Source organism: Staurois parvus, unplaced genomic scaffold (assembly GCF_062004578.1).
Source record: "Staurois parvus isolate SC_StPar_1 unplaced genomic scaffold, SC_StPar_1.0 ptg000321l, whole genome shotgun sequence".
Lineage (NCBI taxonomy): Eukaryota > Metazoa > Chordata > Amphibia > Anura > Ranidae > Staurois > Staurois parvus.
The window spans coordinates 9,528,131-9,554,952 of NW_028318117.1; the positions used below are offsets into that span (position 1 = coordinate 9,528,131).

General features: G+C 38.2%; 1 protein-coding gene across 1 annotated transcript in view; it reads right to left on the reverse strand.

The window, feature by feature from the left end:
- PITPNM3 (PITPNM family member 3) overlaps positions 1 to 26,822 on the reverse strand; it is a 728,404-nt gene that overhangs the window by 190,536 nt on the left and 511,046 nt on the right. Inside the window, exon 6 of the mRNA XM_089683787.1 lies at positions 5,391 to 5,580. Coding sequence (XP_089539913.1) covers positions 5,391 to 5,580 — 190 coding nt within the window. The remainder of the gene's footprint in view (positions 1 to 5,390; positions 5,581 to 26,822) is intronic.

Below are 26,822 nucleotides of genomic sequence, written 5' to 3' on the forward strand. Positions count from 1 at the left end.
TAGGTTTTTAATTTTGTTTGTGGCCCCACTGGAAGATTTTCCTTCACTTTCTGACTCTGTGAAGCCTGTACAAGATACAGGTGGCACAGTAGCTACTGGACAGAAAGGTACAGACAACAGTAAAAACACTGCTAAAAGTTCTAATCCTTCTGCACTCTACTAAATGTCTTTTTGTCTGGTCTTCTTCTGATATCTATTGTTGGTTCCTATTTGGTTTGCCCAGCTTATTCAAAATAGTTTTTTAAGCCCATGACATCATGGCATAGAGCCAGCCTGAGCTCACATGCTGAAGAGAATGCTGAAGAAAATGGCTTTTACATCATTAATTTGAGCCTCATTCTCTGCAGCATTCAGGTTGGCCCCTCATCGGAGGACACAGGAGGGCTTGGTGCATCATATATCTGCACCAAACATTTGAATTGAATTGAATATAGAAAATACATTTGTGCAATGGACATTTAAAAAAAATAAATGCCTAGGAAAGTAATGGGGGGAGGGGCGGGGGATATGTTGGAAGCAGGAATGGGCTTTCAGGCTGTTGGAAATGTGAAATTCTGTTAGAAACTGTGAAATTAGACAATGTGGTTTTAAAAACTACTACTGCAATAATGCAAAACTTTAACTTTTTCTCATCAATCCAGAGCATTGTCCTAGATGTGTGTAGCTCATCCATGTGGTCTTTTGAAAACTGTAGTAATGCAGCCATATTTTTTGAGGAGCAAGGGTTTCTGTCGTGGGGGACTCCCATGAATACCTTTCTTATTAAGTGTGCTCCCTTTTACCTCCAATGTTGCACACCACACTCTTTTCCTGAAAGTAACATATTTTCCTCCTCCTGTAAAAGGTTTTTCTTACTGTGGGTTGATAAACATGTTCTTAGGTTTGTCTGCTTTCAAAGTTTTTGCATGCCTACAATTTCTCTAAGGTCCTCTGAAATTTTGTTTGGTTGAAGTTCAGGTCAAACCATCAGATTTTCAGCAACCAAATTTGGGACACCTTCACATCACACCTCAGCCACACTTCAAACCACATACTAGAATCCTTATTAGTAATGACAGATGCAGAAAAAGCATTTGATCATGTCACGTGGACATTTTTAGAAAAAAAAATTACATAATGGGTACCATTCTCCACTACTCAAAATATTTAGCTATGGCAATACTACCATGTAAACGTAGAGAAAGCAATGCTATCCATGGCATAGCAACAAACAATACAAAATCAGCTTTCGCTGATGGTCTCTTACTTTTCATAACTCAGACTTCTCAGTTTATTGTCTCACAACTGTTCATAATTCAGCCATTAAGACTCGGTGTAGTGAAATAAATAGAGAAATTAAGTAAGATTTCAAATTTTTATTTCTATTTTTCTCGGTCATATATTTTCATTAATAATATCCCTTAAGAAAAATAGAACTTATTGAAAACCTTTATTTTAAATCTAATTTAAATTATTGTCTAAAGAGATTGAAAAAAATGTTTGAACATTAGGAAAAATATATCTATCTTGGTTGGCCAAAACCTATTTTTATTAAAACTTGTACAACAGTAATCTTACCAAAATTTGTATTTTTCTTAATGGAAATACTAGTCAAAATATCCAAACCTTTTTTTCCCAAAAGGTACAGAGACTTTTCATAATATCATTTTGGAGAAAGAAGAAACCAAAATTCCACTAAAAGGCTGACACGTCTTAAACCCAAAAGAGAAGAATATTTAGAAGATAAAAGATTTACAGACAGAAGATAGTAATATTATATTGAATTTGGAACTATTTTAGGAAAAAATACGAAGTAAATGATCCAAACTTCTACAGTACATCTGTGTTGTAACACATACCGTATATCTTTTGCAATATTTTGTACATTAAAAACATTTTTTTAAAAGATCCTTTACCCAGACTCACAAAAAATGTATAATATTTTAATAAATATGACAGATGTCCACTTATCTACTTGGGGATAATGGCAATGGGAATACAGCTGTAAACTCACTTTAGAAGAAAAGGAGTATATAAGTAAAATTACTTTATATCTCATTTCACAAAACACCAGAACTTCAATATAAAAGTTTACATATATGGTACTTAACTCCTGTAAAAATAGTAATAGCTCCAATGATAATAATTAATTTTGATGAGGTTCCTCAAAGCAAGACACATATGTGACTAATGTGTCCCAAATTTAATGAATACTGGAACTCCATATTTAATTATCCATATTAATATGGATACATACTCCATATTAATAATATCAGATATACTTAAAGCGTTACTAAACCCAGGACCCTGCATTCACTATATCTGGTCTCCTACAGTACACAGAACGTGGAAGTGCAATTATTTTAGTAAATATAAACTGCTAAATACCTTTTCTCATCAGCAGTTAGAGCAGTCTTGTGGCTTTTATCTGTGTCCAGCCCAGCAATAGCTAAAGCTTGTAGGAGGAGTTTTCTTTCTGCTATAGGAGGATGGAAATTCCCTGACCTCTGTCTGGACAGTGCTGATTGGCCCTGTGATGGTCACATGCATTCTCCCAAGTAAAAAAAAACTCTCTAGCAATATACAACAAACTGAGCATGTGCATGCCTACGGTTCAGTCTGGAGATAAGTGGTGGTTGCTTGAAAAAGGGGAGGAACAGAGAAGAAAGAATCAAACAGCTTTTTTACACAATGCAGAAGATTAACCCCTTAGGTTCCACAGTGAGTATAACAAGCAGACTTTACTGCATATACAGACTTATTTTACTGTTGTGGGTTTAGTAACACTAACAAAAAGTTGAATATAGTTGAAAGAATATATTTCTTTCACACCAAAGTTCAGAACTGTAATACAACAATATATTTTGCCAATTCAATATTGATCACCTTGAAATCTGGAATAAATCTCACAGTAAAAACACTTTCTCGCATTTCATTACCTTTAGAAAAACACCTTTGCATATACAAGAAATGCCTTAATTAATTTATGGCACAATGGAAACCTTGGTTTGACCACGTTCATATTAATAATAAATACTATGTTCTCACACATTCCTTTCTCTGGAATAACTTAGTGTCAATATAGCTAATAAATGTGAATCTTTATAGATTTTATCTCTAATAATCAGCATTATGTAATCGAGGAAGGTTGAATCTACTTTGCACTTTATACATTATCTTTATGTTCCTGTGATTTGTTATTTTGTTTATGTTTTGACATTGTGATTAGGTTTATTTTATTTTTCTCTATAACCTACTCTAATATTGGCAATGTAATGTCTGTTTGTTTATTATAATTTAAATAAGTAAAAAAATCTAATTAAGTAGACTTCTTGAGGCTCATTACACCTTTAAATATGTCATTATCTTAATGTTTTGCATATTTTTCTTTACCAACTGGACCTTTATTTTGGATACAATTTGCTTAATGGATGTAAGCAAATGTAATGTGCAGGAGCCGTTCATGCAGAAAGTCAGGCAATTTACAAAGGTTTACAAAGTTTTCATATACTGTATACATTTTGTATGTAGCTTAAAAGCTATTGTAGTAGCTTTAAAGCAAATGTAAACCCTAACAATTAACTTATTTTATTTGCTCCATTTTGGTCTAATAAATATATTGTTGGCAGTTGTTTGAAAAGTGAAAAAAATGCTGATCATGCCAGAAATCTAATGAGCTCATATTTTCTTTTGCTCCCTTCCTCTGCTGAATGTTATGAATTAACATGGTTTTCATCTCTGTAAACTACAGAACTCCTTCAGTTATGTATGTAGATAAGGAGAGAGGATATCCTGTACTCTTAAAACACCTGTCCAGATCACCTGCCTAATATCTGATATACTCTAGCTATAATATATTAGTGGTATGAAGTGCTATAGAACCACAAGTTGACTAATATGTGAATCCTTCCACCTTACATCACCGTCACATGACTTCATTAGGGGATCCCAGATGAAATCACGTGACGGTGATGTAACGCATAGGGCATGGGCTCAGGCAGTTTGAGAAAGTGAGAAGATCCATGGTTGTTTTATTTATTTCAGGTACTGATATAGTGCCGTCAATTTACGCAGCGCTTTACTTATATATTGTACATTCACATCAGTCCCTAACCCTCAAGGGGCATACAATCTAAGGTCCCTAACTTACATTCATACATACACATACTAGGGCCAATTTAGACAGGAGCCAATTCACCTACCAGCATGTCTTTGGAGTGTGGAAGGAAACCGGCGTAACCAGAGGAAACCCACGCAGACACAGGGAGAACATGCAAACTCCAGGCAGGTGGTACCGTGGTTAGGATTCGAACCAGCGACCCGAGTACTGCCAGGCGGAAGTGCTAGCCATTTAGGCACTGTGCTGCCCATTTAAAGCGCTTGTCATTTTAATATACAATGTAAGTGTGATTTTAATAAATATTTTTTTTTACTGACTTACTACACTATATGAGGCATTCTTTCATTTGGGGGAGGTACTGGCATCCAGTGGAATGGAGGATTTCCATTATTACCTACTATTATCCATTATATGGGAGGAGGCGTTGATAGCCCTCTAGTGGCTAAATAAGATATTGCAAGGTCCGGATTTATGGAGATGTCTTCTTAAATACATGCATGTGTTACATACGTTGGAGCTGACTGGTATCCGCTGAGACGGAGGATTTATAATACCTTCTTAAAAGGATCCATTATATGGAAGGAGGAACGGATAAGGAGATATTGCGAGGTCTGGCTGTGTGGAGACGTCATATTATTAACACATAGTTTTTACATGCGTTGGAGGTGAGAGCCCTGTGAGCACGGAGTGGCACTGTTATTAGCATGAAAATTCACATTCACAGTGGAATTATAGTTACGGTGTCAGATCATGTCATATTTGGAAACTTATGAACTCATTTATTGAAAGCACTTTAGTATCTTTATTTACGTTATTCATTAATTTATATTTTAGATCATCTGATATTTGGAAATGTATGAACTCATTTATTGAAAGCACTTTAGTATCTTTATTCACATTATTCATTAATTTATATTTAAGGTCTATGTTCTTGGTCATTTATTCACATTACGATTATGAGCACAGTTTATCCACCTGTATTGTTTTTTAGTACTGATTGATATTCATTAGCAGCGCTACATAACCTTTATTTATTTAATTTATTTAGTTGATATTATGAGAACGCAATTGATTTCAGCAGCAGCACCTATTTGTTTGTTTATTTATATTGTATAGTAGACGCAGAAGTTCACTTCACTTATCTAATACTGAGTGAAAGCTCACAGATAAACTCTCACTGGTGGAACACTATATAGTACATATAGTATATTCTGATTTGCAAAAATCAAAAATAAAATACACGTTTTTATTTAAAAAATGTGTTGAATATTTGCCACTGAATTCCTCCTACCTGTCCATTAAAGCCAGTCCCATCTGGAGACTTCAAGAATTCATTGTAAACTTGATTTGCTCGACTGATCACCATAGCAACAGCATCTTGGTACTGAGGAGAAGAGATGGCCAGCAGTGGCAAGGCAGCTAGTGGAATGTGATCTTCACTAATGTTTAGGCAGTTCTCATCATAGCTGTAAGGGTTAAGGCTGAAGAAGAAAACAGAAAAAATGCAACTTACTATTCACTTACTATAACCTATAGTAAATAGCATACATAGCATACAGAGAGAAAATATGATTGTAAGCTCGAAAGAGCAGGGCCCTGAATCCCCTCATGTTTTGCATTGTATTGTTATTGTTCTGTCACATGTTCTGTCCCCCTTTGTAATGTACAGCGCTGAGCAAACCATTGGCGCTTTATAAATACTGTATAATAATAAATAATAATAATGACTACTAACAAGAAAACATTTGAAGCCGTCAATTGAAGCAGGATACTACTTTACATATTGTATTTTCTACCAGCACTTACAATATAGGTCTTCACATGCAATTGATGCTATATACTGTATATATACATTTGTTTACCTTAAATATAAAGTATATATTCCTATAATATATTCAGTGTGAAAAAATGCATGTTTTCAATAAATAATCACTGTTACTTACAAAAGTTTAATATTTTTTTGTCTGGTTTAGTCAGTTGTACACAGTTGGACAACTGTGTTGTGATGTGTGTGTGTTCTCTGATTTTTCTCAGACGTACATAGAAAAAAATCTGTTTGTTTTAGAAATAAACATCAGGTTTCAAACAAATGCTGTTGTAAACATTTGCTCAAGCTGTCCTCTAATACAATGGTAACATAGATACTATTGCTGTATGTTAGGAAATTGTCAGTTGGCAATTAGATGCTTCCATTGTATTCTGGTCATACCATGCATTCAGGTAACCAAAGTCAAGAGTAGCTTGACCTTGACCTTAACTAAGGAAGAAAAAGATATGCCCATGTGGAATTTTTCCAAATAAAAGGTCGGCAGCATAAGCTGACAGAAAGATAACAACAATGAAGGTCTGTGCAAGAAGGAACTACACTTAAGGATGACACATCCCCCAATTTCCTACAATTGCTAGTAGAATAAATAACCACAAACAATAGCGCAACCCTGAAACCAAAAAATTATAAATATATAAATGAAAATATTTAATAATATTAATATTAAATCCACTACCATGTGCGTGCAATCAAATAATCAGTGCACAAAACAAATAAAGAAGTCCGCATATAATCCATTCAAGAAAGTCTTTCTTTCTTGAATGGATTATATGCGGACTTCTTCATTTGTTTTGTGCACTGATTATTTGATTGCACGCACATGGTGGTGGATTTAATATTAATATTAATATTATTCAATATTTTCATTTATTTATAATGTTTTTGGTTTCAGGGTTGCGCTATTATTTGTGGTTATTTGGTTTATCACATATTTTTATTATTTACAGTGTATTTTTAATAGCAGCACCCAATTTTCATGTATATTATGTATATGGTTTAAACACATTGGCACAATGATGTTAGTCTAATGGTGTCTTTGAGTGGTTTCTAATAAGATACCGTTGATTACTGATTTATAAGACTAGTAGAATAAAGCCTAGGATCCTGGTTGCCTATGGAGATCGTAAAGCTGCTATAACCTGAGCTAAGTAACTTTATTCTAATTGCACACAGACCATTATTCATGCTTATTCGTTATGGAGTAGCTAGTATGTGCTGTATGTATATCGGTCAGTCTTGTACTATATTCCTATAATTGCAATTGATAATTGTAATTGTTTGAATGTACAGCATTATGTTAAGTAAAAGCACATCAATACACTACAGAGGTTTAATTGCTTCCTTGCTTCTACCACAAATAGCCTTAAGAGACATAAAACAAAACAACAACATGCATGCAAGCAGTGATTGCCTTTTCTTTTAGAACCAGCAGCATCTATTATTCCACTCACTGTTGTAGTCATACACTGATCCTATTTTTCAGTTGTACTGATAACATACACAATTATAACAGTAAAGTGATCTAATTGCTCTTGAGTAAGGTGTAGGGAGTTGTAAACTTTTACTTTCCAACACTGCAGCCACAGGTTACACCCTTACCCCCAACAAAGGGGCTTTTATATGCCATTAAAATGGGGTATCAGGGAAAAACAAATCCCTGATGTCTTTTTTTTTTCTTTGCAGGGGAAGGCTGATGACTCCATCTTTTCCACCTATAGCCAAGACATTAGGAGAAAATCCACAAGTGCTCAGTAACTAAAAAAAAACAAAAAAATACAAAGTTTATTAAAACTGAATGAAAATGCTCAGCAGCACTATACTGGGTGATCTCTCCGGAGACAACATCAGAATGAAAACTCTTGTGAGCATTTATGAACATATTTTTATTAGAGTCACATAATCCTTCCAGTTGTGAAGTGTTAAGAAACAAATGTAGGAGAGATTTGGCCCCTCAATTTTAATACTGATTTTTTTTCTCAAGTGAAAAACACATCAAGGGACAGTGAAGAAACTGTATAATGCAATCTAATACAAGATGGGAGTATGAAAAAAAAATCTGTGTAGTTGATTTACTACATTTGGAGGGTGAAAAATCTGGTGCAACTGTGCATGGTAGCCAATCAACTTCTAATTTCAACTTGTACAATGAAGCTTTCACAATAAAACCTGGAAGCTGATTGGTTTCTATGCACAGCAGCACCAGATTTTTCCTTCTACAGTTTTAGTAAATCAACCCTAATGAGAGCTTGATGTAAGACCATTATGGGATGCCTAGAGAACTATTCTAAATATATTCTAAATAAATGATTTTAAATAAAGGATTTTACCAAATTTTTAACTGAATTAATATTTTCATGTAGAGATTGCTGATGTGTGGCTCTTTGTTTATAAGCGGAACTCCCCCCTCCACTGCCACATTTGACACTTTGGCTGAAAGGATTCACTGCCGGTTTCCCCTACTTAAAATGCTGGCACCTGCACCCGAAGCCGACTGACGAATCGGCTCGGGTGATGACATCGCAGGATTCCTGGACAGGTAAGTGTCCTAATATCAAAAGTCAGCAGCTACAGTATTTGTAGCTGCTGACTTTTCATTTTTGTGGGGGGAGCCTGGAACTCCATTTTAAATTTGCCACCCCCAGATACCCAAACACTAGGGGTTGATTTACTAAAGGAAAATGGACTGTTCGCTTAACAAATGCAGTTGCACTCTGCAAAGAAAATTTGCTTCGCAGCCTAGTAAATTTGGGAATCATCCAATCATGTGCAAGCAACATGCTTTTTTTTCCCTTGCATGTGATTGGACATACTTTGCAAAGTGAAGCTTCACCCCACTTACTAAGCTATAGAGCAAAGTATCCTGTAAAGTGCAACTGTACTTGCAACAAATGAACAGTCTTTTTGCCTTTAGCAAATCAACCCCTAAGTGTGTGAGTTGGTGGAGTGTTTATCTCCCCAACTAAGACTGAGATTAATCTTTAAAAAAAATATAATTGGTGTTGCATGTGCCTGGTTAATGATGCTGTGCTGCCAGTTTAAATGTTAGGTACTTATTCATATGATTGTGATGATGGTTGTGCCCCCTTGAGTTCTACCTTTTGTGTTCTGTTCAGTAAAATATTTTCAAACTACAGTTCCTATGTCTCTTTTTTCCCTAGTTAGACAAAATCTGCATAATGCAGAGATTCTGTACTGCCTGCAGTGAGTTAAGAGAAAAACAGACATAACAAAAGAATACTTAGCTATCCTGTGGAGTAAACCTAGCCCTCCATACAAGATCTACTACCTTCGTTTTGAAAAATATACAACCTAGTTTGTAATATTCTATTGCTGTTTTTTTATAGATTCTTAGTTGTTTCTCCTCATTATTTTGTTGACGCACCCATGATATGTTCTTACAAATAAAATCATTATTTATGTATTTGTACACAGCTTTTTCCTCGGAAGATCATGTGTTTGGTTATTGATCATGTTTACCACTGAGATCTTGAATCTAAAAGCTCACATTCAAATGCTTCCTTCTCCTTGATATATCATAGGGTTTTATGTCTGTTTACATTTTCAGCTGCTAAAGAAACTAGAGATTCTGGTCTGTCATTAAAGCTGTACACTAACCAAAGAACAAAAAATACAACTGAAATATATACACCGCACAACTGTTGTGATAAAAACAAGCACAAAGCACAAATGAGCCACTAATGTAGTAAGTTAACAAAAAAGTGTAAATTTAATAAACCTTTGAAAATGCATTCACAAATGTAATATTGAATAGAAGGGGGTTATGATGTGCAGAGAAGCCAGTCTGCTCTAGCTCCCAGCCCTGGCAAGGAATTATAGCGGGGAACACTGCAGGGAATGCTGACCCCTGAGAACAGCATGAAAATGCCACACCACAAGGTAGGCAGCCACCAAGCTTAGTCCCACCCTCTGATGTGACATCACTCGTGAGGGTTAGATTTACTAAAACTGGTGCACTCAGAATCTGGTGCAGCTGTGCGTGGTAGCCAATCAGCTTCTAACTTCAGTTTTCTTCAGTTAAGCTTTGTCAATTAAACCTGAGAGTCAATTGGTTTCTATGCAGAGCTGTACCATATTTTGCACTCTGCAGTTTTAGTAAATAACCCTCAATGATGTTTGCACAGAAATGGGTTTTGAAGAAGCTATCGCCTTCAACAGCCTACCTATGGGACTATTAGGGGTGGACTGGGCCAGGGGGACAAGGCTGCTCTGATGTTCTGTAAAATGGCCGCTTCCACCGCAGATATTTTTTTTAATATGGAATGCTTGACGAGCGCAGCAGGGGGGGGACTACAAGTTCCAGCAAAGTAAGCTGCCAATACTCAGTTCCCTACAGAGGACACTACAAGTTCAAGCATAGTGGGTTACCATTCCTCAGTCCCCTACAGAGGGCACTACAAGTCCTAGAATAGAGGGCTGCCATTCTTCAGTGAGGAATGTCAGCTTGCTGTGCTGGGACTTGTAGTGCCCTAGACTGTGGGGGACTGAGGAATGGCAGTGTAATGAGAACTCTGGAAACCCTGATGTAAGGGGGAACTCTGGAAACCCTGAGGTAATGGAGATCTCTAAAGACCCTGATGTAAGGAGGATCTCTGCAGACTATATTGTAAGGGGGACTCTAGGAAATCTGATGCAAAGGGGAGCTCTAGTGATCAGAGACCCCTTACAGGGTTTCCTTTTACACCAGAATCCACATAATTCTCCCTTACATCAGAGTTCCCAGCATTTCCCTTTATATCAGGGTTCTCATAACTCCCCTTACATCAGAGTCCCTAGACTTCCCCCTTACATCAGAGTCCACAGAGCTCCCCCTTACAGTGTAAAGGGGAACTCTGCAGGCTATGATGTAACTCTGATGTAAAGAGGGCTCTGATTTAAGGGGGCTCTGCAATGCCCTGATTTAACTCTACTGTAAAGAGGAATTCTGTGGACTCTGATGTAAAAGGGAAATCTGTGAACTTTGATGTAAGGGGAAACACTGGGAACTCTGATGTAGGGAGGGAATGCTGGAAAGAATCTGATTTAAGGGAGAACTCTGTGGATTCTGCTGTAAAGGGGAACTCTTATGTAAGGGTGGCGCTCTGGTGTAAGGGAGAACGCTGGAGACTCTGATCTAAGGATAGACTCTGGGATCCGTGACCTATAGGGAAATACTGGGAGCTGTCATGTAAGGGGGGGCACACTGATGCGAACAATGGGTTCATCCTGACGGAAGCATTCCATATGCTGTTTGCAGGTTACTTACTCCTGACCCTTGCATTCTATACATTCTGTTGTACATTACATAGTCCTGACCAAGGTGTTTATTGTTTCAACAGTTGCTGATTTTAAGGTAGGCTTAATAAGAAAAAATTAGACCATTTTTGTGTGCACAAAAGCATATGTAAAGGAAGCATTTCTTTAAAAAAAAAAAAAAAAAGATCCTTTGTCCTGAGGTTCATATGTGTCAGTGAAGGTGTCAGTTGTGGTACAGTAAATAGGAGTATTATTTTTGGGTGATCCCCCTTTAAGCCCCTTTATTGTTCAGAAAATCTTCCCATGCATATCACTCCCTAACCTTACTTTTCCCCTCTCTCTCCCCCCTCTCTTACCCCTCTTTGTTTTAACAAAAATTGTTTGCATTTTCTTTTTTTTTATTTCTATATAAGGCCCAACAAAATCCTCAGCACCAGGCCTGTAATACTTAATCTGGCACTAGGAGGAGTCAGAGATGAGGGAGTGCGGGAGGGGGCCAAGTTGCTGCACCATGGGCCTCTGGATTGTACTTGCCCCCTGGGCCAACAATTGCCAGTCAGCCAGTTTATAAACAAACATGTCATACTTCCCTGCTCTGTGCAGTGGTTTTGCCCAAAGCAGCCCAGATCCTCCTCTTCTTGGGTCATCCACTGGCCCCCCTGGTCCCTCCCTCCTGTCCGGTGCCCCCAGAGCAAATAGTTTGTTATGGGGCACCTGAGTAGACGTGCTTCTGAGCCACGGCTCTGTGTATCCATTTACATTCAGAGCTGTGGCTCTGCTCCACTCCCTGATTGGCTCACTGGCTGCAATTGACAGAAGCACGAGCCAATGGCTCCCACTGCTGCCTCAGCCAATCAGGAGTGAGAGTCCCTAGAGAACTCAGGTAAGTCTTGGGGGGCTGCTACACACAGAAGTTTTTTTTACCTTCGTGCATACAATGCACGAAGGTAAAAAACCTAAAGCCTTTACAAACACTTTAAATAGCCGCCTTACTGTGGGTGGTAATCAGGTAAGTATTACAGCAAAATAGAGCCAATCAGGTAAGTATTACAGCAAAAAGACAAAAATAAAGAGCTACAGGAACACAGAACCATCAAAGTTACTATGTGTTTAATGAGTTTGGGAGCAGTACAATAATAACAACCTCAAGCAAAGCTGGTACAAAGGCTTAACTTATTTAAAGGAACCGCTTTGGGGTTAACAAAAGATGGTCACACCACACATGCAAATGTTGTTCCTGCCAAAATACTGCCACTTTTGTGATTTTGATATTCCTGCCATACTAAGTAGCCAGTACTGTGCATCTTCCGTAGAAGCTAATAACCTGACACTACTGGCACTTCAACACTGACCTGGGTGTCTGAGATAACAGCTCCCTTTCCAAGAAATTTGTACACAAAGCATTTATTCACTAGTATTTAGAAGCGATCAAACATATGTAAGCGCCTGCTAGAATTATTTTAAACATTTTACAAGGTACATATCCTCCTTAGGCAGACAGAACAAAGTAGGGCACATTAGGCTTCACGACGTGGCCTGCATTTTATGAATGGACCTTAAAATGCAGGCCCTGGTATAAAGTAACCTTGAGCAGTACAGCGGGAAGTGATATTCACTCCTGATAATAAATGGTCCCTTAGTGTTTTGCAGTTAATGGTTATATGTAACACGTGTGCACACATGCATATATAACATAAAATGTATACAGTACTTAAGTGCAGATTGATCCTTTACTTACTGCCTTTACATAATTGTGTTTGACTAATGATGTCATGCCCGTAGTTGTTTGCAGCTAAAAAGCTATGGTTCTGTGCTCTCTACAGCATATTTTTCATTTGCAAGTAATAAGAAAAGATGATAAAATTTTTTATTTTGATTCTGAGATAATTAGGCAGTTTAGAACTGATAAAAGATTATGTACTTGTTATTTCTTCCACACGTTCCCTTCGTGTATGAGCTTTAGCAACTGAAACAAGAAAATATCTCCAATCATAAAATTATAGCTAAACAGCCAAGATGTATCAGAAAATCAACATTTTCCTTCTGTTCACCATAGAACTACAAAACCAAGCACTGGACTTCCGTTTACTCCACAGGTGGTCATGGGGTAGGAATCCTCACCCCATGTGATGTGAAAGGTCTAATCAGAAAGTAGTATAACTTATAAATAGGTGATATTCAAAAAAAGGAGATATTTTATTTTTCTATTAGGTGAGTCACATCACAAGGAATTGGGATTTACACTGTACCAACCTGAGGCCTTAAAGTTTTACTAAACCCTGGACCCTGCATTCACTATATCTGGTCTCCCACAGTACACACAACATGGAAAAGCAATTATTTTAGTAAATACAAACTGCTAAATACCTTTTCTCATCAGCAGTTAGAGCAGTCTTGTGACTTCTATCAGTGTCCAGCAGAACCAGGGGCAGACTGACCATTTGGAAACTCGGGCGCTGCCTGAGGGCCCGGGTCAGTAGGGGGCCCCATGAGATGCCCCTGGTACCTTTTTCATAGGATTTTTTGAGTTTGGGCAAGGAAACAGGGGCCCCATGATCCCCTATTGCCCAGGGGTCCCATGAGTTGTCAGTCTGCCCCTGAGCAGAACACATGTTAAAGCTTGTAGGAGGAGCTTTCATTCTGTTGTAGGAGGATGCAGAACCTCTGACCTCAGTTTGGGCAGTGCTGATTGGCCCTGTGCTGATCACATGCACTCTCCCAGGAAAAAAAAAAACCTCTAGTAATACACACCAAACTGAGCATGTGCAGTGTCTCCACATGATATGTCTTATCAGGAGATAAGAGGGGGACACTGGAAGAATGGGAGGATCAGAAAAGTCAGTATCAAACAGCATTTTTACACAGTGTGGAGGATTAACCCCTTAGCAGGGACGGACTGACCATTTGGAAACTCAAGCACTGCCCGAGGGCCCGGGGTCAGTATTGGGCCCTATGAGATGCCCCTGGTACATTTTTCATAGGCCTTTTTGAGTTTGGGCAAGGACACAGGGGCCCCATGATCCACTATTGCCCGGGGGCCCCATGAGTTGTCAGTCCGCCCCTGCCCCTGCCCCTTAGGTTCCACAGTGAATATAACTAGCGTGCTTTACTGCATATACAAGCTGATTTTACTGTTGTGGGCTTAGTAACACTTTAAAGCTGGGATCCCCATTGGATCCTGTAAGGACACTGCAGGTCAGCCAGGGTTGGGAAGCCTGGGCTCTCTGCGATCAATAATTGATTTGTCTGAAGGAGAAAATAATGGGGGAAAGAGTACTTCTCCCTTTACTTGGAGACATCTCCTCACTTCCTGTGTGACTGTTGTATCTCTGACATGATCAGAAATTTTCTGCTACAGCTGAAATTCTATTCTGTAGGTATACCTTCCCTAACCATTTAGCCACTGTGCTGTCAAACTGTTGTTACAAAAGGCACCTTAATATGGCAATGTGACTTCCACATACCACAAACATGCTGCTAAAACCTCTGATTTTAACACAAATTGTTAGACAGTGTAATTGTTTTTTTTTTTTGGGTGGGGGGGGGTTGTCTAGCTGGTTAGTGTGCTGGGAAATCTTTTTTTTTTTTAGTATTGTTTGCTCTTTGCAGGCTTGCTAAAGAAGCACCTGGAGCAGCAAGAAGTGGACAGCACTGGCAGGGGACTACCAGAAAAGGAAGCAAGGGACTGCTCTGTGCAATATCGTTAGTAAGTATACCCTCTTCTTTATTAAAAAAAATAGCCTTTAATATCTCTTTGATTTAGCCATTGCTATACATAGAGTGTGTCATTTATTTTATTTTTTTACAGGCAGTTATATAGCACTGTCAATTTACGCAGCGCTTTACATATCTATATTGTACATTCACATCAGTCCCTAACCCTCAAGGGGCATATAATCTAAAGTCCCTAACTTACATTCATATGTACACATACTAGTGCCAATTTAGACAGGATTCAATTAACCTACCAGCATGCCTTTGGAGTGTGGGAGGAAACCAGAGTACCCGGAAGAAACCCACTGAGCCACAGGGAGAATATGCAAACTCCAGGCAGGTGGTGCCAGGGTTGGGATTCTAACCAACAACCCTAGTAGGGTCAGACGGAAGTGCTAACCATTTAGCCACTGTGCTGTCAAACTATTGTTACAAAAGGCACCTTAATATGGCAATGTAACTTCCACATACCACAAACATGCTGCTAAAACCTCTGTTTTTAACACAAATTGTTAGACAGTGTAATTGTTTTTTTTTTTTTGGGGGGGGGGTGTTTGGCTAGCTGGTAAGTGTGTTGGGAAATCTTTTTTTTTTTTTTTTTTTAGTATTGTTTGCTCTTTGCAAATCTCTTTCATGCACACTTTACTGTATAAGCTAGTTTTTAATCAGGGTTGTTGCCAATTTTTGTTTTGTTGAAATTCTGTGCCTGGAATATACTCTGCAGCATAAAACTGTACATTCAAAATAAAAGGAACGTTTATTCATTCAATCTTTGCTTCAGAATATATATTTTGAGGAATCTTTGGGAAACATGCTGACTACACTCTACTACTACTTTGTCTGTATAGAATTTCAGAGGATTTTCTTTAACTCCTTTTTTTTGTTTTTATCCAAGTTCAAACCCAACCCCAGCCAATACTTGTTTTTGTTTAGGAAGCCTTCCACTCATGTCCTAGAAGAATTCACAAGGACAAGAGACAACATTATAAACATTTTTACGTAAAACTGGCAGAGGCTAGAACCCATGGTTTTCATTACCACTTTTTTTTTTTTTTACAGTGGCTCCCATTCCCTTTATTTGTTGTTTGCACTCACAGGGACAAAGAATAAAGGGATATTACCCCAGCAGAACCAAAAGGCAATAATATCAACTTCAAAGGAAATCTAAAGAAAGCAAATCAGAAAGAAGGTGTATGGGTAGACATCAGTGAAAGAAGAAGGGCTCCGAAATGGCACAAGTAATCTGCTAAGCTGTAGTCTCTCCAGAGTTCTCGGAGGACAAAGAGTATTTTTTTACTCAGTGGCCTGACTGTAGAAGAAAGCCAGATGTTCAGAAGGCAGATCTCAGACTGCCCTGAACAAAAATGTGCTGTGTTTCCAGGGGTGTATCACTCTCTGAGGTGACTGATGTTCTGACCACATTACTGAAGTATGTCTGAGATCTGAACTGTGCAGAGTGCTGTCATGTTTACCCTTGAGCTGCTTTGTAAGTAGTAGGGCTATCCAATTGCATTGTTGATCTATTTGTATGATTATGCCTTTCTGTTATCAATTTTTTTTTTTTAGTACAGTATATGTGTACCTTTCATCCACTCCTGAGGAAGTGGACTGAGATCCATGAAACACGCCACGTTCTTAGATGCAATGTGTCTGAACTGTACATTTTACATAAGAACATTATGAATGAATGTATATTGCAATATTGGTTGTGTTGATATATTACATTTAACTCAATACTGTTCTTAATCGGATTTTGTTGTGATGATCAGTATATATGGAATAAAATTGTAATCATGTGTACCATTCATGTTATTATTTGTATGTGATGTGCCTCATTTAAAGTTCCAGGAATTATGTACTTAAAGTAGTTCTCAAGGTTCAAGGTTTTTTACCTTCATGCACTGCATGCATGAAGATAAAAAAATCTTCTGTGTGTAGCAGCCTCCCCTAACACTTATCCAAGCCCCATTCCGATCCAGCGATGTGCACAAGAGCCTCGGTTCTCTGGGGACGCTCACTCCTGATTAGCTAAGGTAGCAGCAAGAGCCATTGGCTCCTGCTGCTGTCAATCACAGCTAGTGACCCAATCAGGAGGGGGAGGGGCGGGGCCAAGTCATGGCTCTGTGTATGAATGGACATGCATAGCCGCAGCTCAGGAGTGCAGCTGCTTGGATGCCTCCATAGCAAGCTGCTTGCTATGGGGGCACCGGACAGGAGGGAGGAACCATGATCCCCAGTGGAGAACCCAAGAAGAGGAGGATCTGGGCTGCTCTGTGCAAAACCATTGCACAGAGCAGGTAAGTATAACATGTTTGTTACGTTAAAAAAATAAAAAAACAAGACTTTAGTGTCATAGTTACATCACAGTTAATCTGGCTGAAAAAATACAAAAGTCCATCCAGTTCAACTGGACAAAACAATCACTTTAAATGTGTGGATTAAGGATTGAGAGATGGAGGCGCACCACTATTTATTGTGCTCCAGATCACAATCCTTTAGCTAATATATGTGCAGAGTAATCACTGATGTGCCCCCTTAAAGTGGTGATTAGTACAGAGCTCTGTAGTGGAGACATGCCCCTACTTTAATAAAAGTGCCCCCTTACACTAGTGGTCAGAAGAAAAGTTCCCCCTTACATTGGTGGTCAAAGTAGTGTCCTATTAAATGGGTAGTCAGAGGTGAAGTCATGACATTGGTGTTCACTGCGGGGCCTCCTTACGGTCACGGTTAGTGAAGAGCTCCCTTTATTGCAAAAGTGCCTCCTAACATTCTTCATCAGTGGAGAAGAGCCCCTTACATAGGTGGTAAGTGTAGAGCCACCTACTATTAGTGGTAATTGGAAATTGCCCTTGTACACTCGAGGCCAGTAAACAAGTGTCTCCTAAGAATAGTCATCAGTGAAGTGCCAGCTTACATTGTTGGACAGTGAAGACCATTCTCTTTAAAATAGCGGTCAGTGGAGAAGTGTCCCTTCACATTGGTGGTTAGTAAAATACCTCTTACATTATTGAGTAGTACTTTCTTACTACTGAATAATGAATTTCTCATCATTATGCACATGTATGCATAGAATGCAAGCCATCTTGGCAGCCCTTGGTCTGATTATATAGGGGAGGGCACCCACATTTATTACATTAGATTTCATAATATTAATAATAATTAGTAGTAGTAGCATTGCTATCATAGAGTTTTTTTTTATCATACCTCTCATTATTTCCTATTACACATACAGTAAGCTCACTCAGTTTTAGAACTGCCAAGAGAACTCTTCCAAAGTAAAACTCATGAAAGTCATCTTCTGGATTATCTGAAAACTTACAGCTCAGCTACATCCTCGCTTCTTTGATCAGTGTCATGATTAAAGCCTAACTACAGACAATTTTTTTTTGTCAGGTTTTTATTGTTTTCTGTGATTCTGGTAGATTTCTCCTCAGTTGTTATCCCTGTGACATCAGGACAAGAAATGTGCAGCATGTCATGGAGGAGGTATAAAAGTGCTGTCCAGCTATTCATGAGATTTCTAGATTAATATACTAAACAAGCAGCCACAAAATATGCTCTAATCGAGTTTTCCTACAATATATTTCTAACCTAGATATCATTTCAACCAAAATAAATACACTGTATTGATTTTCAATGAATCAGTAAGTCTTTTTTTTTAGTACTTTTTAGGCAAATCTTGATATTTTTCCCCTTAGTAAACATGGTCTGTTGTACAGCTCACATATTTTGATCGCCAAGATACAATACATAAGCACACCACTTAGCGATATTGGGATACAAATATTGAGAAGAGTAGACACACCGTTCTTCACTGTAAAAGTACCAGATACAGCATATACAGTATGACCTAACCTAAAAAATGTAGAATATTAAAAATCAATAAAATCAATTCACTCCTTTCTGGTTATTATTAATTATTAATGTAGATTTATTTTTTTAATATTCTAATTGGAATTAACATTCTTAGTAAAAACCTACAATGATGTAGTATTTTCAAATATTACTTTAAAATATTTGCATACCGTTTTGAAATTGATGTTAATTTCGAGCAAACCAGCTGAAATTTCAAATCAGGCTCATGATGCCCTATTTCTTAAAATGACAGAAAAGGTAGAGAGCAAAAAATTCTGTTTATAATCTTTTTAGGTGTGCCATACATGGCTGTCCCACGGTTCAGGGCAGGCTGGGGTGTTAAGGGAATAACACAGATTTTAAGTATTTAATAGGTGGTGGGTCAATGACACAGAGAAAAGAATTACAACCTCCAAAGTTATGGTGACCTGCTTCAGATTAATTAAACAATATGTTTTTCCATCTCTCAGCTGGAATGAATATTTTTAAAAATCTAAATAAAATATTTTAAGCAAAAAATTATTTCACCTAAGATGCTACATTTAGTGCCTGCCTAACCCCTGGTTCACATCTATGTGGTTGTACAGGTCTAGAATTGTGTGGGCACAAGAGCCCATTCATTTGAATGGACTCCCGTGCTCCGGAACATGCAGGGAAGAAGTCCCTGCACTACTTGGGAAATCACAGCCTGCATGGGAACCGAGGTTCCCAGTACAGTTGTGATTGCCAGTGCAGGCGGCATGCCATTAGAATTAATGGCACCCGTCTGCAGGTCCTGCATTCCTCTGTGTGGGTGGTGTGGCTTCAGGTATTTGTGCGGGTCCCGCAGTGGCACCACCCACACAGATGTGAAACGAGGGTAAATGACAACCTCACCTTTGAAATCACATGACTAAAATCACCCCCAACTCTAAGCTCATCAAGATCATATATTGTGATAAAAATCCAAGTTTTAAAATGTAGGAAGCTGTAAGCTGTTACTTAAAAATCCAACTTCACAATGCATTCTCAGTGGTGAAGATTGGACTCTGCATAAACTATGAAAGCAGTGTCAGCAGTTGTGATGAAAATGAAACTTCACTCTCTCAATCGACATGGACTATTTTTAATCCTTATGCTGCTAGAATTAGTAAATAGATAGGAAAGTACATCATATTTACTTGTCTTAAAAGTATTTTTACATTTCTTCAGTTGCTTCCTGGTTTCCATGCCTAGGCAAATGATGCAATACATCCCTGGACTCTTCAGAAGGGGAGGGAGGGGTCTCAGCTCTGCCTATGCCTGTGCTAAGGGCAGATGGGTTCCAGGAAGTAAATTATACAAGACTCATCTGCCCTTTCGCAAGATGGCCATAGCCAGAAATTCTAGAGGGTGCTATTCAAAATTATTTCTGTGCGAAAAAATCACGGAGACATGGATGGATGGGTGAGTTTGCTTAGAATATTAAAAACAAATAAAATAGCATTTTTGGTTTGTGGTGCTCAGGTGCAGTGCAGTTCCACTTTAAGCATTTGAATTCTTAAAGTGCACCAACTTGGGCCCCATTAAGCGCACAGAAGATCTTATGCTGCAGTTGAAATGGACAGTGGCCTACTCAATCCAAGAGTTTCTTTTCCATAATCTCAGAATTGAACCCTGTCACCTGCTTCTGAGAGCCCAAAGTGAGCTAGCCGCTTTGCTTGGTAGTTTTCTTGCTCATTGGGGAAAGACATCTCAGGACGGGGGTTACTGGCTAAATTCTGAATTACAGGATATCCATAACTGATTGAGATTATGCTGTGTGTGATTTTTTAGCCTGAAATTACTCCAAGAGATAACTATTTCATGCACACACATTTATGTTGTTTTACTGTGCCTACATTTAATCTCAATACAACCAAGATTTCAGTTTACTCTGTCTGTGAGTCTAATTTGTAGTTGCAGTCAGAGGGTCTCTCTGACTAGAGGTTTAAGGTGGTGTCAGCAGGGTTTGGGCTTTCAGAGTGGGGTCAGGCAAGACAGGGATCCCAAAAAATTACTCAATTAGACAGTATCTGGTGAGTTTGCACTTTGATGGGGTGTTGAGCACATCAGAGATCACGTTTTTGGTAGATATTCTTTGAAGGGAAGATTTGGACTTAGCTTTTTTTGATATGAACAGATTTTTGTCACTTTATGCACTTTTTTGGTGGAAGTATTATTTTTATTTGCAAATCTAATTATTTATATATAATTTATTTATGTATATTTTTTAATATTTCACATACATTTGGGGATTGAATTGTATTTCATGAGTGAGCACTGTTTATGGTGTTATTATACTAATTTATGTTTTTTTTATTGTATTTATTTAAAATAGCAGCTCCAGTCATGGTTTGATTTATATTATTGATATAATTTATTTCACATTTAGCGTGGGGATAGAGGCTACTTTTTGAGCTTATTTTTTTTATTGTTAACATTTTTAAATACTGCCTGTATTTGCAGTGTATAAGGTATCATGCACCTTTGGTTGTTGAACCTTTTAAATTCATTTCAAGTCAACCTCTCAGCAAATCAACATATTTCAATTTGCAGGAAGGAGATTGATATAGGACATACATTGAATATACTTTCATCTAGGTGAAAAAACAGCATGCATTGATATATTTCAGACAAAACCTCAGTAAGGATTCAAAGCCGCCTGGTCTTTTCATCCTTTGTATCTGCTCTTTCATTGTACAGATGGGCATTGATGAAAATGTACTAGAATTGACATACCTGCAAAGAAGAAAGGAGGATAGCACACAAGAGGATCTTCTGTACAGAATCATAAGAAATCAATTTGGCTTTCTAATTTACTTGATTGGTAGCTTAAAATGTTGGGAAATTGCATTGTCTTTTTGTGCAGATAAACAAAAAAATTGCATTTAACACTTTAGTTTCAATGTTAAGCTGTGCGAAAGTTATCCTTCAATCACCTATAACATTTTGCCTTTAAATTCAGAGGATACAACCTATGGAATGAATGGTTTTATTTTTTTTATCTTGGTATTTATCTTGTGAAGCTGACTGTCCTACTCTTTAAATACCTATGGTTCTTAGTATCTTTATTTTCCTAGCCTAAGCTTTTGAAAATGAAACCAGATCATGGATTGTAAGTAAAGCCCTCTGTAGTGTTCAGAGGGGAAAGTGAAAGTCACAAAACACTTACAGTGGTTTTAAACCCTTAAATATACATATATATACGTGATTTTGCATTTCCCGGTAGGGTGAGTGCGCGAGCCCTACCCGCGCCGCCATTCACAGCAGCAGATGTCAATCATCGGGTCCCGGACGGTAATTACCCACCAGCACCCAGTGATTACCGATCATCACCGACGGGGAGGAAGACTGTTTTGTTTGCAAACAGTCTTCCTCCCTGTCAGCTCGAGCACACTGCTCAGGATGGCTGAGTAAAGCACACCCCCCCCCCCCGCCCCCTAGTAAAACACTCCCAGCACACAGTTAATCCTTTTATTGCCCCTCACATTAACCCCTACCTGCCCAGTGCCATTAGTACAGTACAGTATTGGTGTCACTGGGGATGTCCGTGATACCAAGTTAGTTCCCCCCCAGTGTCAGAATGTTCACCACAGTCCCGCAGTCCAGCTAAAAGTCGCTGATCGCCGCCATTACTTGTAGAAAAAAAAATACCAGTATCTATACTGTCATTTGTAAACGTTATAATTTTGTAAACCAATGAATTTACACGTATTGGGATTTTCATTTACAAAGACATGTCACAGAATACATTTTGGCCTAAATTTATGACAAAATTAGATTTTTTTAATTTTTTTTTACTGGATATGTTTAATAGAAAAAAGTCCAAAATATAGTTTTTTTTTCTCAAAATTGTCAGTCTTTTTTGCTTATAGCGCAAAAAATAAAAAATGCACAGGCAATCAAATACCACCGAAAGAAAGCTCAATTCATGGGAAAAAAGGAAATACATTTAATTTGGGTGCAGAGTTGCATGACCGCGCAATTGTCAGTTAAACTAACGCAGCACCATCACGCAAAAAATGGTCTGGTCAGGAAGGGGGGGTCAATCCTCAGGAGGGCAAGTGGTTAATGGGGACTCCTAAGCAGTTGTAACTTGGACTGTAGGTGATAACTACTGCAGAACTTTCGTTGTTGCTGCTGTGTTATCCTTCACACAGGGTTAAACCTTTAGATTAATGTAGCAGTGCAGCAGCCACCTCACAATGCTTGTCTATTGAGTGTTTCCAGTGCAGGAGGCAGCCATCTTGGCTGGGTCTGAATTGATCCTGAAGGATGGTATTTTGCTGATGCAACAAAGCAAGGAATAGTGTGCCTGTGATCTGCTGAATGGAAAAGATGGAGGAAAGAAGAAACAAGACTGCTCATCATGCAGGACCTTGCAGCATATTTGTAAAAGTTATGCTGTGAATGGGAACGTATAAAAGAAATAAAGTAGGTGTTATCCCAATTTGGCTGCAAAAATAGAAATGCGCTTTATTAGAGACACTTCAAATTAGGGCAGGGTTCCTACAAATCTATGGGCTATGGTCATGGTCGCAGACCCCTTTCACACAAGGTGAACTCGGTCTCCTAGCTGCTTGATCAGCAGGGGATCTATCTGCTGATCCCTGCCAAGCAGAGTGGACACCGACACTGCCCTTTCTCCTCAATGGGCAGTTGGATGTAAACGGACCGCCTCTCCATTTACACCCAACTGCTATCCAATCCAGCCAGGTGGAGGGGAATTGTGTCAGTTTACACCCACTGCTGCCTAGAGGAGAATGGAGGTTCTGATCAAGTCTGCCTGAAAAACAGACAGGCGGACCTGAACGAATGATCTGTCAGGAATTTGAAGGCTATTCCAGTATTTACTTCTTACTGTGTATTATACTAGCTACCCTTATCCCTCCTGGGCTTGGGAATACAGTGTGTTGTCACGGTTCAGTATTAGGTGTAAAATGTATTTGAAACAAAATAATAAAGCAGTCCCAGATTTCTAATAGAATAAAATTTAGGTAGCGAGATTTAATTGGATCATTTAATTTTGTTTTATTTGTCCAGCATTAGCTATTTCCTTGCTTAATGCAAGGACATTATGTGCATGCATGATAATCATCATTTATGATTAACAGGCAACCATGGTGATTTGAAGGATAGATTATAGGTTCCTACTTTCTTTCTTCCCCCTTTCAGTTAAGAATTCTGTATGAAATATATTATTCTGCAATATGACAAGCCTGCTATTGTATATCTGGCTGAAAGGGATGGTGTAAAGTTATACTGTGGAGAAAATGTTTTTGAAATCACAGCTTGTTTTGTATAGTAGGCATCTGGAGGAGCCTGAATACCACCTCTGATCCCTTGTAAAGCATCTCAATATTCCCAAATCTAGTACAGTGCAATGCAAACAATAACCAGCTGACTACTATTGCTACCAGGTATGAAAGCAAGGGTAAATCCAAAATGTTGAGTTGCCACCAGAACAGGAATCTAAGGGTAAATCTTTCACCTACTCCCTTGACAACTGTCTTATACGGCATTTCCCTCAGTTGGAAATACGTATATTCTCCAACTTCTTGTTGAGTTTAGATGAGAGGAAGTGAATACATATCTCTCTTCTGATATACCTGTTAACTCTGCTCTACTCTATCTAAAAAGTTTTGCCTTTGGATATACTTTATAAGCTTTTATTGCTTTTATTTATTAAAATATTATACAAACAAACTTGTTTCTGGCATCTCTCCTATGTTAGTTCCACAAAGACTTTATTGAGATTAAACAGATGTAAAAAGTACAGCAGTTCCATTTTCAAAAGCGTCAGTAGAAATCATAGATAACATGAACAAGCTAAGAGAACAAACATACCTCTAGTATATATACATCTTTAAAAAAGGAAAAGGTAAGAGAAAACAAAAGGGGAGTAGTCTTCATGAATAAGTAGTTTTCATCAAAAACAGAATAGAAATAAAAACCCTTCATGGACCAGCAGGATTTGGAATATATAAGCCATATATTCACCGAGATGTGAGATGTAAAAATATATATAGAAGAAAAAAAAATCTAACACCTGAAAAAATGCATAATAAATCACTCACCTAAGTCAATAAATGAGTGCATAGAATGTGTAAGCATGCAGCTGCTCTAATAGTGAATAATACAATAATCACCTCATCAACCAATGATGAATAAAAGCAGCGCAAAAAAAAAAAATATATATATTATATATATATATATATATGACACAATGGGCCACAATATCTGATGAGTGCCACTGAATTGGGGGAGGTTTTCCTATGGAGCACGTGGTGATATCTGAGTACACTTTACTCAATCAGTTATCGTTATGTTGTTCACGTGGTGATCTCGGTAGATCAATAAGGACTCTGCATGTCATCACAATATTCATTTTTCAGTTGATAGACTTATGTCAAATGATTTAAATATTTGTGTATATTTACAGTGTTATATTTTGTGTCATATTTTCACTCTGCTAGTGTTTATTTATATATATATATATATATATATATATATATATAATTTTTTTTTGCACTGCTTTTATTCATCATAGGATTAGGAATATGCCACTAGTGATGGGCCGAACACCCCCCTGTTCTGGTCATGGTCGAACATTCAAACCAAACGAAAGTTCAATCGTGAACTTTGAACACAGGGGACAATTCACAAAGCAGTATCTTACTGTGTATGCGGTAAGATACCGCACATCTACTAAAATACTGCATGAGCTATATTATTAAGTTATGCTGTATTTTAGTAGTGAAAACATTCTTTAATGTTTTAGCTGCCAGCAGGGGTTCTCTGATTCTCCATAAGAGAATTGCCAGCATTGCCCAGTAATTAAATTTTTTTTTTAAAAATGGTGTCCGACCAATAATCCATACCAGACCCTTATTTGTGTATGCAGCCTGGCAGGTCAGGAAACTTGACCCATATCAGGCCACATGCCCTCAACATGGGGATGGGGGGGGTTTGCTCTAGGCAGGGGGGCTCCCCCCCAAAAAAAAACCTTGTCTCCATTTTTATGGGGACAAGGACCTCTTCCCCACAACCAAGGCCAGTGGGGTCTGTGGTACCCCCCACATATGAATGAGTATGGGGTACATGGTACTGCTACTCATTCACAAAAAAAAAGTGTAGAGTAAAAAATGATAGTAGACAGTCTTTGACAAGTTCTTTACTAAAAACAAAAATAAAAAAAATGTCCCTAGAAGTAGATGCAGTGTCAATCATAAAAAATGTAGTATGTAAACCACCTGCGCTACTCAGAATAAAGATAAATATAAAGATCAGGAAGCTGCTATCACCTGGCTATATATCTGAATAAGTTGCAAACATAAAAAAAGAAAATGGTGTTGCAGTGTGTGATGTCTATTTCTTGTTTACACATTTATATATTTTTTTGCATATTATCACATGATATTGTCCTTTTTTGATGTGTATATTTCTTTTTGTTAGAATTTATTTGAGATTTATATTTATGCACTAATTATGGTATATAAGTGTATTTAGGCACTGTGTAAGGAAGCGCAACAAAAAAGACGTTCTGCTCTCAACGCTGGCTCCCGCTGTCTGTCAGCTGCACCAGGATGACAGTTCTTAAATACTGACCTGTGGTCAGGTGCATTGCTTTGGCCAATCACAATGCACTTTCAGGTCACAGTGCATTGTGGGGTGAATAGCCTGCCAAAAGCCCTTACCATTCAAGTGTTCAGCAAACACATGAACGGTCGATGTTCAAGTCGAACCTATGTTCGACTCGAAAATCAAGCCCAACACTATATGCCACAGTATCATGACATGTTTGACATGGGTGAGAGTAGTGCTTCAAAAACTGAACTCCTGATACTGCAAAAAAGTATAGGACATCGAGCTAGGTTAATTTGTAAGGAGGGGCTCTTGAGCAAGGCGGATTGAGAGGAGAGGTTGGCAAAGTAGCTCTACCAGCTAGAAGTATATCTAAAGAGCATGGGTCAAAGACATATTATGTAGGGAAAAAAAAAGGAAAAGAAAAGGGGGGGGCCGAAAAGAGGAAATGGGGGGGTAAGGGGAGGGAGTAAGGGAAGGAGGTGAAGG